The sequence below is a fragment of the Rhincodon typus genome, chromosome 13 (genome assembly GCF_021869965.1).
Source record: "Rhincodon typus isolate 14 chromosome 13, sRhiTyp1.1, whole genome shotgun sequence".
Lineage (NCBI taxonomy): Eukaryota > Metazoa > Chordata > Chondrichthyes > Orectolobiformes > Rhincodontidae > Rhincodon > Rhincodon typus.
The window spans coordinates 15909021-15923901 of NC_063344.1; the positions used below are offsets into that span (position 1 = coordinate 15909021).

The window sequence follows — 14881 nt, forward strand, 5'->3', positions numbered from 1 at the left end:
ATGGATAGACAATAGCATCATTATAATTTGATCCCACACTCTGCTGTTACACCCCAGGCAAGTTGAAGTTATTTGTTTGCTTTTGGGAGTTTTGCGTGTTGTAAGATCAATCTATTTATAGTATTGCAGTTGGAAGGTTATCATTATATGGAACAATATATAAACGCGTAAGACGCCCATGCAAAAAGAACCAATTTGAATCTAATGATGTATTACATATTTTCATTCTTCTTAACGGCATCTCTTCTTGCTTCTGTGTTGTTGAAGACTGAACCAACCTGTAAACAATGGGTAGCTGATGACTTGGTTGGCTTGTCTAAAGAAGGTGACATTGTTATTGGCGGAGTTTTCAGTGTGCACACCAATGTTGATCGCCTGGATCCTTCCTTCCGAAGAAAGCCCGAAGTGGTAAAATGCAGAAAGTCAGTGAGAGCTTGCATTTTGCTTTACATTTTAAACTTTTCAGATCTTTGTTGAGAGTGAAGTAATCGATTAGATTGAATTACTACAAGGTGTTTTTTTTTCTGCGTTCAACATATCATTAAATAAACAGTAGAAGTAAAACCTGACATTACAGGCTTCGTAGTTTTGAATGTTAGAAATTGTTGGGATATCTTTGTTTGTAATTAAAAACAGATATACACGAACTGCTGCCAGATTTTCTTTGTGAACAAATATCTCTCACGTTTCATAGTTAGTGGCTGCAATGTACGTTTCCACTTTAGACATCTTTATTCCAGACTTTCAGCTCCTACCCGAATATTTAGGGAATTTTGTTCTTGTGCCAAAAACAGATTACATGTCGACAGAAACATTGTGACCGATGTCACTCCTTGTTCGTCGACTGTCCTGGATGATTTTTAAGGTTTTGACATATCGATTAGATTTGCGTTCCCAGGAAGAATGATGTTGTTCGTAATCAGCGACGCTGTCACGTGAAGCAGGTCAGCAAGTTGCTCGTATCCATAACACGCTGAGACAATTGCATATAGAGATAGTAACAACTGCCGATGCTGGAGTCAGAGATAACACTGTGGAACCGAAGGAGCACAGCAGGCCAGGCAGCGTCAGAAGAGCAGGAAAGTTGACGTTTCGGGTCGGAACCCTTCTTCAGAAAATTGCATATTGTGTTTCCACTATTATTTGTCGGGAAACACGTGAGAGCCTCTACTTTTCGTGAAAGCGATGAAGGTCGTCGAAATAATATGTTTTCTTTTAAAAAAGAGTATAATTATAGGCGGCACCGTGGCTCAATCATGGCATCAGGAGACTAGGTTCGATGCCAGCCTTGAGCGACTGTCTGTGTGTAGTTTGCATGGTCTCCCTGTATTTGCGTGGGTTTCCTCGGTTTCCTCCCACAGTGTAAACCTGCGCAGGCTAGGTGGATTGCCCGTGGTAAAATGCTTTGTAGTGTCAAAGGATACATACGTCAGGTGGGTTAACCTTGGTAAATGCGGGGTTACAGGAATAGGGTGGGAGTATGGGTCCGGATAGGATGCTCTCGGAGAGTCGGTGTAGACTCGATGGGCCGAATTACCTCTTTCCACACTGTAGGGATTCTAACAGCAAAGATATACGTCTTCATTTTCTGGTTTATGAGTGACATGTGCATTAAGAGCAAACTTTACGTTTTTGAATGCAATGTCCCAAAATAAGATGATTCTATGACTAAACAAGATGAATTCGGGCAGTTACTGCTCCTATTTGAAAATGGATCAATGCCGAATGATCATATATGTGAAATTTGAAAGAAAAAGAAATCTTCTGTCAATTCACATTTGTTTATTTTTTTCTCTACAGCTTTTGGCACCGGGTTTTTCGTTTTGTGCTGACGATGATTTTCGCCGTTGAAGAAATTAACAAGAACCCAAGGCTACTTCCTAATATTACCTTAGGTTACCAGATTTATGACACCTGTACCATGCCGCATTTAACTCTGAAATCAACTTTTGAGTTTCTAAATAGAGGTGAAGACAAATCTTCCAATTGCCAAAGGTCCACTGCAGTTTCAGCCATCGTCGGTGACTCTGGATCCTCGCAGTCTACAGCAATGGCTACCCTAGTCGGTCCATTCAGCGTTCCCATGGTAAGATATACATCATGGTAAGATATAGATTAGCCAATGATCATATTATTGTAAAAACAATGGGTTCTCCTATTTAATAGAAAAAAACGAAAAAAAAAAACTAAAATGTCTGAGAAACTCAGCAGTCCTGGCAGCATCTATACAGACAAAGCAGAGTTAATGTTTCCGTTCCGATGACCGTTCTTCATGGTTATTCTATTTACTGTCCAAGTACTAGACGTTAATGCTCATCTTTCCACATAAATTTCATTTGGGAACATTTATTAACATAACTGTATTCACTCACCAACTAATATTACCAATAACTGCAATGGCATGCAGTAATATCGATAGTACAGTTTATTTAGTGCAATTCGATCAGATGATTTTCGCTTTGTTTCTAATTCATGATTAAGTGCAACAAAATAAAGCTGTTTAGACGGCCATTAAAAATAGTAATTTGACTATTGCTGCATAATGCAATCAGAGCTAGAAAAGAGAAGGCTGAATGATGCCCTGATACAGATATTGTAGATTATGCAGCGTTTCGGTAGGTTAGACCTATCGAAGGAGCTTCAACTTGTGTAGTTGTCCGGAACTAATGGACATAAAAATAAGCGAGCTACTAATGATCTCAATAAGAAATTTAGGTGAAATTGAACTCATCAGTCAGTGACAAGGAGGTAGAGCATCTGATATATTTGAGGGGAATAGCATAGATGCAACTGAGGGAAGACGGATGAGCACATGTGGAGAAAGGAATAGATTATATATTAATAGGGCGAGATGAAAAGTAGGTGAGGGGGTAAACTTAGGTGGATAATTATCATCAGGGAAGATGTCTTGTGAGGAAGGCCGTAATTGGAAACCATCAATGTAAGACAGTCACCAAGAAACCAACAGGTAATTGACAAGAAATTTATTTATCTAAAGACTGATGAGGATGCAAAAGTATTATCAATAGGAGGCATTTTTATTCATTGGATGTGGTTGTCTCTGGTAAGAAAGGTTTTGTCATCTATTGTTAATTGCTCCAGCACATTTGTTCAACATGTTGCCAAAATTACGTTAAAAGAAGAAAGTAAGAAGTTATATTATTGTATCACAGAATTATTTGATACATAAAGAGACTGCACAACCATCGTCCTGCAAATAGGATTTTTGAACTAACTATCCAAATAACCCAAACTTACTGCTTTCTCCCCGATTAATATTTTTTATTTGTGTGTGGATATAAATGGGATTATTTTCCTTGCTTTGGGGAGAGCAAATTCGAATATTTATATGATCCAGGAACATGGAACCCAATACTCCCTGAATCATTTTACTTAACCTCCACTTTTTCCAAAGACTGGAAATTTGTAGCAAAAGCCGAAAAGGCAAATAAAGCTCCGAAATTTCTTTAAAACAAAAACCGTGGAAAACAGGAAATGGTTCAAATTTTAGACATTCATCGAAATTTTCTGTTACCTCAACACTTCTCCCAGCTGTAGCATGATCGGAATTGTTTCCTGGATTTCAGGGGTAACACAGTCTGTACAGAATGTATTGTATTTAACAGGAATGTTAATAGACATACGAAAGTATAATCAGTTTCTATACCAACCTTCCATAGGTCAGCTACTTTTCCACCTGTGCATGCCTGAGTAACAGGAAGGAATATCCATCGTTTTTCAGAACCATACCGAGCGACTATTTTCAGGCAAGAGCCTTAGCTCATCTGGTAAAGCGTTTTGGTTGGACATGGATTGGGACAATTAGAAACAACGATGATTATGGTAACTTTGGGATGCAAGCTTTCACCGAAACTGTCCAACAATTGGGCGTTTGCATTGCTTTCTCTGAATCTATTCACAGAACTTACTACAGAGGCAAGCTACTTCGAATCGTAGATACTATACGGAAATCTTTAACCAAAGTTGTTGTGGCATTCGTTGCGCCAGCTGAGATGACAGTTTTATTGAATGAAATCGTACTACAGAATGTGACTGGTATACAATGGATAGGAAGCGAGGCTTGGGTATCTTCACAATTTCTGCCCCAGGAAGAAAGTAGGCGCTTTGTCTCTGGCACAATCGGAGTTGCAATTCGCCAGGCAGATATACCAGGACTGAGAGAATTTCTCTTGGACGTCCATCCTTCCATGTATCCAGGCAACCGGTTAGTGAAGGAGTTTTGGGAATCAACTTTCGGCTGTGTACTGAGAGGCACAGATAACACAACAGATCAAGCTCCCTTCACCATGTGGAAGGAATGTACCGGAAGAGAGAGTTTGCGGATGACGCACAATGAACTTACTGATGTCTCTCAGTACCGGGTTACTTATAATGTATATAAAGCCACATATGCGATAGCCCATGCACTTCATGACATGCTGTCGTGTAAAAATGGCAAAAATCAATTTCCGCAAAACGGTTGTATAAATATCTCAAGTTTTCAACCCTGGCAGGTAAGCGGTCAATATTGTCACTAGCTAGGTAAATTTTTATATATTTATATATTTAAACAACTTTCACTTCAGAAAACTTGTAGAATTAAATGCGATATTAAATGCTCCAAGTTTCTGTTAACGCCTGAATACTTTGCTCCATTTTAAAGCTTCTGCATTATATGAAAACAGTCAATTTCACGACCAAAATCGGTGAAAATGTCTATTTTGATGATAATGGAGATCCAGTGGCCACTTATGACATCGTAAACTGGCAACCCAACGCGGCTGGCGGCGTGGACATCGTCGGTGTTGGAGTCTATGACGGATCAGCCCCACCAGGCCAAGAAATTTTGATAAAGGATGAAACAGTTGTTTGGAGTGGAGACCAGATTACGGTATGGACAGTAACAACAGTGCGCCAAATGGCGTGGTTAAGATCGAAAATAGCAGTTATGCACTTTACTGAATTAGTCTGTCCTGAAATTTCACGTGGAATAGAATGTACTACTTGGAAATGTAACGGAGTCATACTCAATTGAAACATTCAAGATGGCATTGGTTGAGTATTTGGATAGAAATAACGTACAAGGGCGTGAGAAAAATAAAACTAGGAGATTGACGATTCATAACGATGCTCATTTGTCGAGCCGGTGATAAGCGAAATATCCTCTTTCTACGTTGTAACATTTCTATGATTCTGTGAAGGAATACGCATGATTATTTGGTGTACTTTTTGCACACACTTTTAAAGACTGTGATATATGTTTTAAAAGGGAAGAAAGCAATAGGAGGCTAACGCGTCGGGAATACCCGAAGGCGGGACATTCGTCGTTTTCTTTAACATCATCATCAATAACGTTATCAATTTGGTTGAGTGAAATCCTTGCGTCTGATATCCAGGTTATTTTCTAAATTTTTGTATTGAAGATTTGCGAATTATAGGGACCGTACTACTTCCTCCGCTCCCCAAGAACCATATCAGCGGCCATTCTACCAGCACTTTGCTGAAAGCCAATTAGTCAACTTGCCAGCAAATGTGACTTGTCCTGTGCTGATTGGGAAAAGGACAGGGTTCGGATATAAAACAGTCGAGAAACTCCCAGATAATATAATTTGGAAAGTTGAACGAATCGGAAATTTTGCTCTCCTGAAGTTCAGCTTCCCAATTAGCCTTTGCATGGTAAAATTACTTGGGTCGGGGTGGGGTGGGAAGGGTGGAATTGCCTAGAAATGGGGCGAGGCCAAATTAAATTGCTGTTTTAAGCAGTGGGTGCATTCCTTCTTTAGTTTTCCTATTTTTGGCATCATAGTTAGTCGGAATCGCTCTCAAAGGAGTTTCAGTCACATTCCACTCTGTTGTCTTATGCGCCCTGTTTTGTGCATGTCACATCATGCCGAATGCCCCTCTTCCGGCTTTTTAAGAAGTCCTAACTTCTAGTCAAAAATAAGATATGGATATGGATTTGCCAGAAGAAAATATCACAAATTCAATGCCAGGAGCATTGAGTTCAGAGGCACACAAGTAATACAGAATCTAAGACAGAAATTGCTGGAGAAATAGGTTTGGCAGCACCTTTGGGGAAAAGGCAATGTTAACGCTTCGAGTCCGGTGACCCTTCTTCAAAACTGATGAAGCCACCAGACTCGAAGTCTAAATTCTACTTTCTGCCCACAGGTGTTGCCAGGACTGCCGCGTTTCTCCAGCAATTTCCGTTTTTGTTTCAGATCTCGAGCAAGCGCATTTCGATGCTCTATTTTAATATAGAATCAACACTCGCTGTTCAACAATCTGCTTGAAAATTGGATAGTTCAGTAAATACTTTCTTTACGAAGGCCACTATACTGTTTCGAAACCCTTGAATAACAATCAGTGAAATGACACTACCACCAAGAAAATCTCTCCAATGATTATTACCTTTGATCAGTAAATAAATAAATACATTTTATATGTACGAATTACTGATTGGATTGGAGAGGAGAATTCAAAATCCGATTAGCAGAGCCATCGTTAGCGAGAGTGCGCATTGAAACCTAAAACTGGGCCTGAAAGAAAACTCAATAGAAAAACAAGAAATAACAAAGCTTTTGATTATTGTATTTGCTGGTCAGCAGGGAGTGCTCAGAATTGCGATTATCAAGTGTCATCTGCAACAGTCTGGATGGACTGATATTGATCAATGTAGAATTATATCATAGTGACTTATAATGTGCCGCGGCATGATTCGCCTAATGACAAAAAAACTTCTCAATCAGAAAAAAAAAATCGTTGTTTATTGTCAACAGCATTATTATCAATATACAATATTAAACCAAGAAACTTAAAGGGTCTCAGAGTCTGTTGGCAAAAAAACCCACTCATTTTCTCCTTTACGATCTTATCCTATTATTTTCATGTCCACTGGGACTGTACAACCACCAGGCGAGGGTTGCTAAAATTAAGATGTGAGCAAGTTGCTCTCTACATTTGACAGCCAGTGTTGTAGAGCTATACCCCTTGCTTGACGATGCAACAGACCAACAAGCATTTTTTTTTCTGAGATAGTAGGAACAGCCGATGCTGGAGAATCTGAGACAACAAGGTGTAGAGCTGGATGAACACAGCAGGCCATGCAACATCAGAGGAGCAGGAAAGCTGACGTTTCGGGTCGAGACCCTTCTTCAGAAAATAACCTTGTTATCTCAGCATTTTTTTTCTTCAACTTTGTGTCCACAGGCACTGCACACTGCCATGACGTGTATACTTGATTTACACCAAGTAAAACAAAACTCATACTTTGATTCTACTACTAAGAAAATCGAACTGATTATTCTTGTTAGGTTATTGAAAAGTTAATTTCTTTCGGAGATATCTTTATATTTGAACTGCGCTTGCTTCATGGATGGACGAACCATTTCCCAGTGATAACATCGTGTGGAGCTGGAGGAACACAGCAGGCCAGGCAGCATCAGAGAAGCAGGAAAGTTGACGTTTCGAGAAGGGTTCCGATCCGAAACGTCAACTTTCCTGCTCCCCTGCTGTTGCCTGGCCTGCTTTGTTCCTCCAGCTCCACACTGTGTTATCTCCGACTCCAGCATCTACAGTTCTTACTGTCTCTATTTCCTAGTGATCTATATGTGTAGGATCCAAATATAATGAATAAGACAGGCGCAGGAGCGAAATTGGTTGTATTTAACAGCAAGCAATCAGCCTGTTCAGAAATGTTTTTACGCATTTCTGAAGCAGGTGGGACTTGAATCCGGGTCTACTGGCTCAGAGGTGGGGACACTAGCGTTGCACCGCAAGAAACCAAACACCCGAGCTTCAATTGCAGAGAATCAACGCTGGAACAGACTATTCAGCGCATGCTACCTTCAGCGCGAAGTGATGCGCATTACTCTTAACATCGTCCCGAGCAAATTCTCTGGATCTGATATTTAAAAGTATTAATTGAGCCAGCACTTATTGCACTGCCAACAACCTTTGCGTGAATATGTAATTCGTCCTTTCTCCCCGTTGGACCTTTAAATTCAGTTGCAGAATGTGGTCGCCAGCCGATATTTATTTCCTAACTCGAATTGCCCTCAGTTAAGTGGCTTGACGTACGAAGTTTAGCAGTGAATTTAAGAGTCAACTGCATTGGTGTTAGTTTGGAAACATGCAGTGGTTAAGCCTGTTATGGTCGGCAGATTTTCTCCTGTCAAGGAGATAACTGATAACAAAGCGGTAGTTTCCTGATTATTATTCTTATGCTGAATCTTAACTGTGCCTTTATTTTTTAATTAGATGCAAACTCCTCTGTTACTGTAGTGGGATTGACACTTAATGTCGCAGACTTCCCTGAGAGCAGGAAAGATTTCCTCTATCGACTCTCGCAGTTCCGTTAAAACACTGCAGAACAATAATCAAATTACCTCTTAATGCACCCTGCCTTTACAAGATTTCTCCTCAGAATCACATTCGGCAACACTGCCAACTTTCTGGCGAATATGGGCTGCACCCCGTTCTCGCGCCAATATAACCTGTAGAAGTTCCGAGCCGGAACTGAGCGCAGCAATCCAGATGTGTTCGAACAATGGCTTTGTATAATCCACGAAAAACGTCCCTCCCCGCACCCCTAACCTTTCTATCATAGCTCTGCAGTTACAATGGATAAAAATGCAGTCATGTTCTTGATTGTTTAATTTCCATGCTGCAGCTTCAAATATTTCCATAGAAATTTCAGTTACACCTCGCCCAAATCCGCCGCTCGTATTTCTAATCAGCTCAAATTTCTGGAAGGCCTCAGTAAGGGCTTTCGTGGTGGTAGCATTTCTACCTCTAGGTCAGCAGGCGCGGGTTCAAATCCCACCAGCTCCAGAAACGTGTGATAGCATCTCTGAACGGTTTGATTGGGTAAATGCTCCTAACGGCTCCAGAGCAGGGCGTTCTTGTGGGGCAGTGGAAGTATTCTTACGACGAAACCAGGAATCCCTGGTTCCCACCTGCATCGGAGGTCTGCAATAGCATCTCATATCAAGTCCTTTGCGTTTCTGTTATACATTTTGGGCTCCAACAACATTCAGCAACCGATGTGAAGCTAACACGTTTATATTGTCTTGAATTCACTTTAGCATCGTTCTGTAATTCAATGTAAAAAATACAATCTTACAGGATAATTTAAACAAAAGCAACCTTTCTGTTCTTACAAGGCTCCAAGAGCAGTTTGCTCCGAAAGCTGCCCGAAAGGGACCAGGAAAGCAACAAGGAAAGGGCAACCCCTTTGCTGCTTTGACTGCATAAAATGCGCTGATGGTGAAATGAGTAACATCACTGGTAAGGACCAAGAAGGGGATTCATTAAATGGAAAGACAGCAAATGAAGGCGCACGCAAAGAAAGCATTTCAGTATTCATTGCATTGCAAGTAATAAACAAATCACTGCTCTACTCGCAGTGTTACTAGCAAAATGACAGCGGGGGAAGTATTTCTGCTGATTTCTTTGATAGCTGTATGATATAGTAAAAACACAGGTCTGCCTTACGAGATTCCGGTGTGTTTTCTTTAAAAACTAAATTCATTTTCTGATGCATTTTTATTTTCTTCCATTTAGATTCACCAGATTGCATTAAATGCCCTTGGGAATACCGGTCCAACTGGAGACGAGACGAATGCATATTAAAGGTCATTGAGTTTCTTTCCTTTGGCGATCTGATGGGGATTATTTTGGTGATTCTGGCATTTCTCGGAGCCTCCACCACAATTGGTGTATTCGTTTTGTTTTATGTTCACAGAAATACTCCAATTGTTAAAGCCAACAACTCCGAGTTGAGCTTTTTGCTTCTTTGTGCATTAACTCTGTGTTTTCTGTGTTCAATGACATTCCTTGGAGAACCTTCCACCTGGTCTTGTATGTTGCGTCACACAGCATTTGGTGTCATTTTTGTTCTTTGCATTTCGTGTGTTTTGAGTAAAACAGTTGTTGTGGTGATGGCATTTAATGCAGTCCTTCCCAGCAATAACACGATGAGGTGGTTTGGACCTACACAGCAGCGTCTATCGGTGTGTGTCCTTACACTGGTGCAATGTTTAATATGCGCAGTCTGGCTAAGAACATCACCTCCTTATCCTTCAAAGAACAGTAATTATTTCAGCGAAATAATTGTTTTTGAATGCAATGTAGGTTCGCCGATAGCCTTTTATTGTGTACTGGGTTATATTGGATTTCTGTCTTGTGTGTGTTTTGTGGTTGCTTTTCTAGCTCGACAACTTCCAAATAATTTCAATGAAGCTAAACATATAACTTTTAGTATGCTTATCTTTTGCGCTGTGTGGATAACTTTTATTCCAGCGTATATCAGCTCCCCTGGTAAATATGCTGTAGCTGTGCAAGTCTTTGCGATTTTAGCATCCAGCTATGGACTAATTTTCTGTATTTTTGCTCCCAAATGTTTCATTATCCTGCTGAGAAAAGACAAAAATACAAAGAAGCACATGATGGTTAAATGACTTCCAAGGATCTTTATTTATTCCACCCAAGCTTCGTAACTTCATGTCGGTGAAGCAAATTTATTCACTGAAAGTATATGCTATCATACTAATTTAATGACACGGATTTTAACGCTAAAATAAATTTTGCAACCCTTATAAAATGTGAATTTTTTTTGTCAAAATGTGAAATGAATTCTTAATATTGTGGTTGTATGTATTAACATGAGTTAATCAGATTGTAAGTATCCTTAATTTCTTCTTTCACAGTGTGAATAAGTTGGGTTTGCAGCAGAGGAATCTGTGTGGGCAGTAGGATAGAGCACAGATGGGAGACAATCACAGATGGAGCAGAGTGGAATAGGGCATTACTTCTTCAATGTTAAAATGTGAGGCAAATAGTTTGATTTTTTAGAAATGAATGTAATGTACCAAAAACATGCTCTTGAAATAATTTTGTTCGGTGCCATTTCATTTCTTTACAACAAAAGCTTTATGCCACACAATATCTGTTTGCATCTAATTATAAACCAGGATGCCTCTTTAAAGCAACATTATTGTTTGGTTGATAACTATGTTCTGTTTTGAAATCATAAATCTCCCTGTTCAGTATAATGCTAGATTGCAAAGAAAGAACTCGCGATAAGGTGTCAGAAGTGGCTTTGTGGCTCCAAATGTCACTTCAACCAGAATGTTGTGATTCAATAACGACTCCAATGAACTAATATCAACAAACTGGATTGACATTGCAGTGCAGTGCTAAGAGAATGTTTCTGGACTGGAGTTGCAATGTTTTGAATGAGACCTTAAACCAAGGTTCTCTTTGCTCGCTCAGCCATATTTCAGATATGCTGTTGTAATGTTTTGAACATGAGAATGGAGATATCCAGGCGTCCCGTGGAAGACAAAACCCTCAATCAATTTCACCGACTACTTGTCCATTATCGCATTTTAGTTTCTAAAGCCTTAGTCTGCAAGCTGTCTGCCCTGTTTCCAGTATTAGAATATTGGCTGCACGTCTATCTTAATTTATATTTGCTACTTTTGGTTGCTAGCTTCTATACAACTTGAGCTGCGATTTGCTTCGCTTGCATGTGGTTCGACACTTCTGAAAATCACGTGCACGTAAGATGTATACCTTTCAGGTAACAGCCTTTGGATGATATCTACAGTTTTCAAATAGTTTTGGGCCTTTTGTGGTGCAGTGGTAGTGCCCGTCCTCTGGGTCAGGAAGCCTGCGTTCAATTCTCAACAGTTCCAGAAGTCAGCAATAATATCTCTGAACAGGTTATTTAGAAAATATCTTGAAATAGTCTTGGAGGTTGACAAGGACAAGTAAGCATAAACATAGCGGAAGAGAATTCAAATCTCAGTGAGCTGAGTATTGCTCTGTCCCCGATGAATTTGAATCAAACTCAGGATCTTACGGTTACAGTGGTTTGTGCCTACCTTCACGCCAGATTATCCAGGTTCAATTTCCACCTCTCCTAGAATTGTGTCATAACAAATATGAACAGATTGATGAAAATAACTATAAAGGTGAGTTAAACTAATTTCGGTGAATTGAGGTGACTGGTGGTATTATGGCTGGACTAGCAATCCAAACACCCAAGTAATGTACTGGGGACTGTGTGTCCCACCACAGTAGATGCTGAAATTTGAATTGAACAAAATCTGGAATTAATAGCCAAATAATTGACTCAGCTGTTTCACAAATGTCCTTTAGGGAAAGAAAACTGCTGACCAAGATGTGGTTAATCCTCTACTGCCCTCTGAAATGTCTTAGCAAACCGTTCATTTACATCAATCAGAGAGACAAAGGAATGATATCTTATGGGTCACCTGACATCCACCAAGGCAGAAGTATGACAATGGCAAACACAGTTCTCCTGCCCCCTTGCTTACATCAGGGGATGAGTCCTAATTTTGGGAGAGGTGTCACACAGACGAGCCCAGCAGAAGCCTACATAGGCATACTCACAGAATCATGTCTTAAACACAATGTTCCAAGCAATGCCATCACTATCCTGTGGTATGTTCTGTCTGACTAGCTAGACAGAGTCAGCAGAGGTGATGATGATGCAGTGATATGCAGTTGAAAGAGTGCTGGCCTAGGAGTTCTCAACATTGACTCCAGACCCCATGACATTTCATGGCATCAGGATAAAAATGTTTAAGAAATTCTCCTACTGCTTATAGCATATCACCTCCCCTTACCCCTTTCCTTCCCCTGCCTCATGCCCCAACACCCCCAGCTAATGAATCAATGCTTCTCCATTTTGAACAGCACTTGGAGGAAGCTCTGAGGGTGGCAAAGGCACAGAATGAACTTAGAGCGGGGACTTCAATGTCTACCTCTAAAAATGGATCAGCAACATCATACTGACTGGCTCTGTAGCAGGTGGTGAAGGAACCAGCAAGAGGGAACAAACATACATGACCTCAACCTCACCAAACTGTCTGGTACAGATGAATCTGTTCATGGTAGTACAGTTAGAGATGAAATACCATTTTCACATTGAGAAAACACTAATACAGCCAATTCCACTATTTCCATCCAACCAAGGGATCAACCTTGGTTCAATGAAGAGTGCAGAAAAGTTTTTCAGTGAAAAACTGAGCAAACCTAGAACATAGACAACACAGTATAGAGCTGGAAGAACACAGCAGGCCAGGCAGCATATTAGGAGCAGGAAAGTTGACATTTCAGGTTGGGACTCTTCTTTAGAAATGGGGAGGGGAAGGGAAATAAATAGAGAGGAGGGGTGCAGCTAAGGAAGGTAGGTGGGATGGTGATAGGTGAGAGCAGGTAGGGAGTTGGGGGGATTGGTCAGTGGGATGGGTGGGGCGGATAGGTGGGAGAGAGGATGGATAGGTTGTGTCAGGTCAAGGAGGCGAGGATGAGAGGGAGGGTTGAATATGGGATGAGGCGGACTGAGACTTTAAAACTGGTGAATTCCATGTTTAGGCTATTGGCCTGTAGGCTCCCGAGCCAGAATATGAGGTGTTGCTCCTTCAGTTTGCGGGTTGCATCATTGTGCCACTGGAGGAGGCCTCATCCCATGTTCAACTCTCCCTCTCATCCCCACCTCCTTGACCTGCCACAATCTGTCCATCTTCTTTACCACCTATCCGCACCACCCATCCCACTAACCACTCCCCACCTGTACTCACTATTCTCCATCCCACTTACCTTCCCCAGCCCCAACCCTCCTCTAATTCCCTTCTCCCTTCCCCCTTCCCATTTCTGAAGAAGGGTCCCAACTGGAAAAATCAAACTTTCCTGGTCCTATGATGCTGCCTGGCCTGCTGTTTTCCTCCAGCTCCATACTGTGCCTGTGACTCCAGCATCTGCAGTTCTTGCTATACCCTGAAATTAGGTGTCTGCCTGGTATACCTATAGACAGGATTACCTGCATGCCAAATCACATAAGCAGCAAGTGGTTCCACAACCAACAGAGCAGATTTACACTCTGCAGTCCTGCTGCATCCAGTTATGAATGGGCGAAGGATAACTAAACAATCATTGGAGAAGGAGGCTCTACAAACATCTCCATCCCATTAATGGTGAAGACAACCTATCAGTACAAAAGATCAGGCTGAAATATTTGCTACAATCTTCAGCTAGAAGTGCCATAGATGATCCATCTCAATCCTGTCCGGAGCTTCCCAGCTTTTCAGATGCCAGTCTTCAGCCAATTCAATCCAGTCCACATGATATCAAGAAATGGGTGGAAGCACCACCCAAAGTCTATGAGCCAGCTAAGTGGGAAGTAACATTTGTACCACACAACTGCCAGACAATGTTCAACTTCAAAAGAAGAGAATCTAAACATTACCCCATAGTATAGCGTTCCCACACTGTCAACATTCTGGGTGTTTCCATTAACTAGAAGCTGAACTCGACCAGTCATACAAGTACTTTCTCTACACGAGCAGCTCAGAAGCTAGTTACAGCAAGCAGCTCACCTCTTGAATCCACAAAGCCTGCCTATCATCAACAAGGCACAAGTCGGGAATATCATAGAATACTCCCATGTGTGTGAGTGCAGCTCCAACAACATTCAAGCATCTCGACACCACCCAGAACTAAGCATCTGATTTGATCCACAAATATTTACTTCCTCCACTAACTATACCCAGTAGCAGCATTTACAAGGTGAGCTGCACGAATTCACCATGGCTCCTTCAACAGTACCTTCCAAACTTATAACCTCTACCATCCGGAAGGACAGGGTCATTAGATACATGGGAACACTATGCAAGATGTCTCCAAGGAACCCACCAGCCTGATATGGAAATATATTGCTGTTCATTCAGTGTTGCTGGGTCAACATTATGGAACTCCCTCCGTAACAGTATTGTGGGTCTATCCAAATTGTTTTGCATGGGCATAATGGATGGAATGCTTGACAGTTTATGTTCACTGGATAGTGAAACAT

At 41.1% G+C, this 14881-nt stretch overlaps 1 protein-coding gene across 1 annotated transcript; it reads left to right on the forward strand.

The window, feature by feature from the left end:
- Positions 1-276: 276 nt before the first annotated feature.
- Positions 277-10460, forward strand: LOC109927650 (extracellular calcium-sensing receptor-like). Its single transcript, XM_020527637.2, has 6 exons — positions 277-422; positions 1801-2086; positions 3681-4514; positions 4664-4891; positions 9165-9288; positions 9565-10460. Exons 2-6 carry the CDS (start codon positions 1835-1837, stop codon positions 10458-10460), a joined length of 2334 nt encoding a protein of 777 aa, XP_020383226.2. The 5' UTR covers positions 277-422; positions 1801-1834.
- The last annotated feature ends 4421 nt before the right edge of the window (positions 10461-14881 follow it).

Excerpts from the sequence above, each read along its gene's own strand:
- LOC109927650 (XM_020527637.2), top strand. The coding sequence starts at position 1,835 with ATGATTTTCGCCGTTGAAGAAATTAACAAGAACCCAAGGCTACTTCCT. Across the intron at positions 4,515-4,663 it reads CAAGTTTTCAACCCTGGCAG|CTTCTGCATTATATGAAAAC; the intron begins GTAAGCGGTCAA and ends TCCATTTTAAAG. Across the intron at positions 4,892-9,164 it reads GGAGTGGAGACCAGATTACG|GCTCCAAGAGCAGTTTGCTC; the intron begins GTATGGACAGTA and ends TGTTCTTACAAG.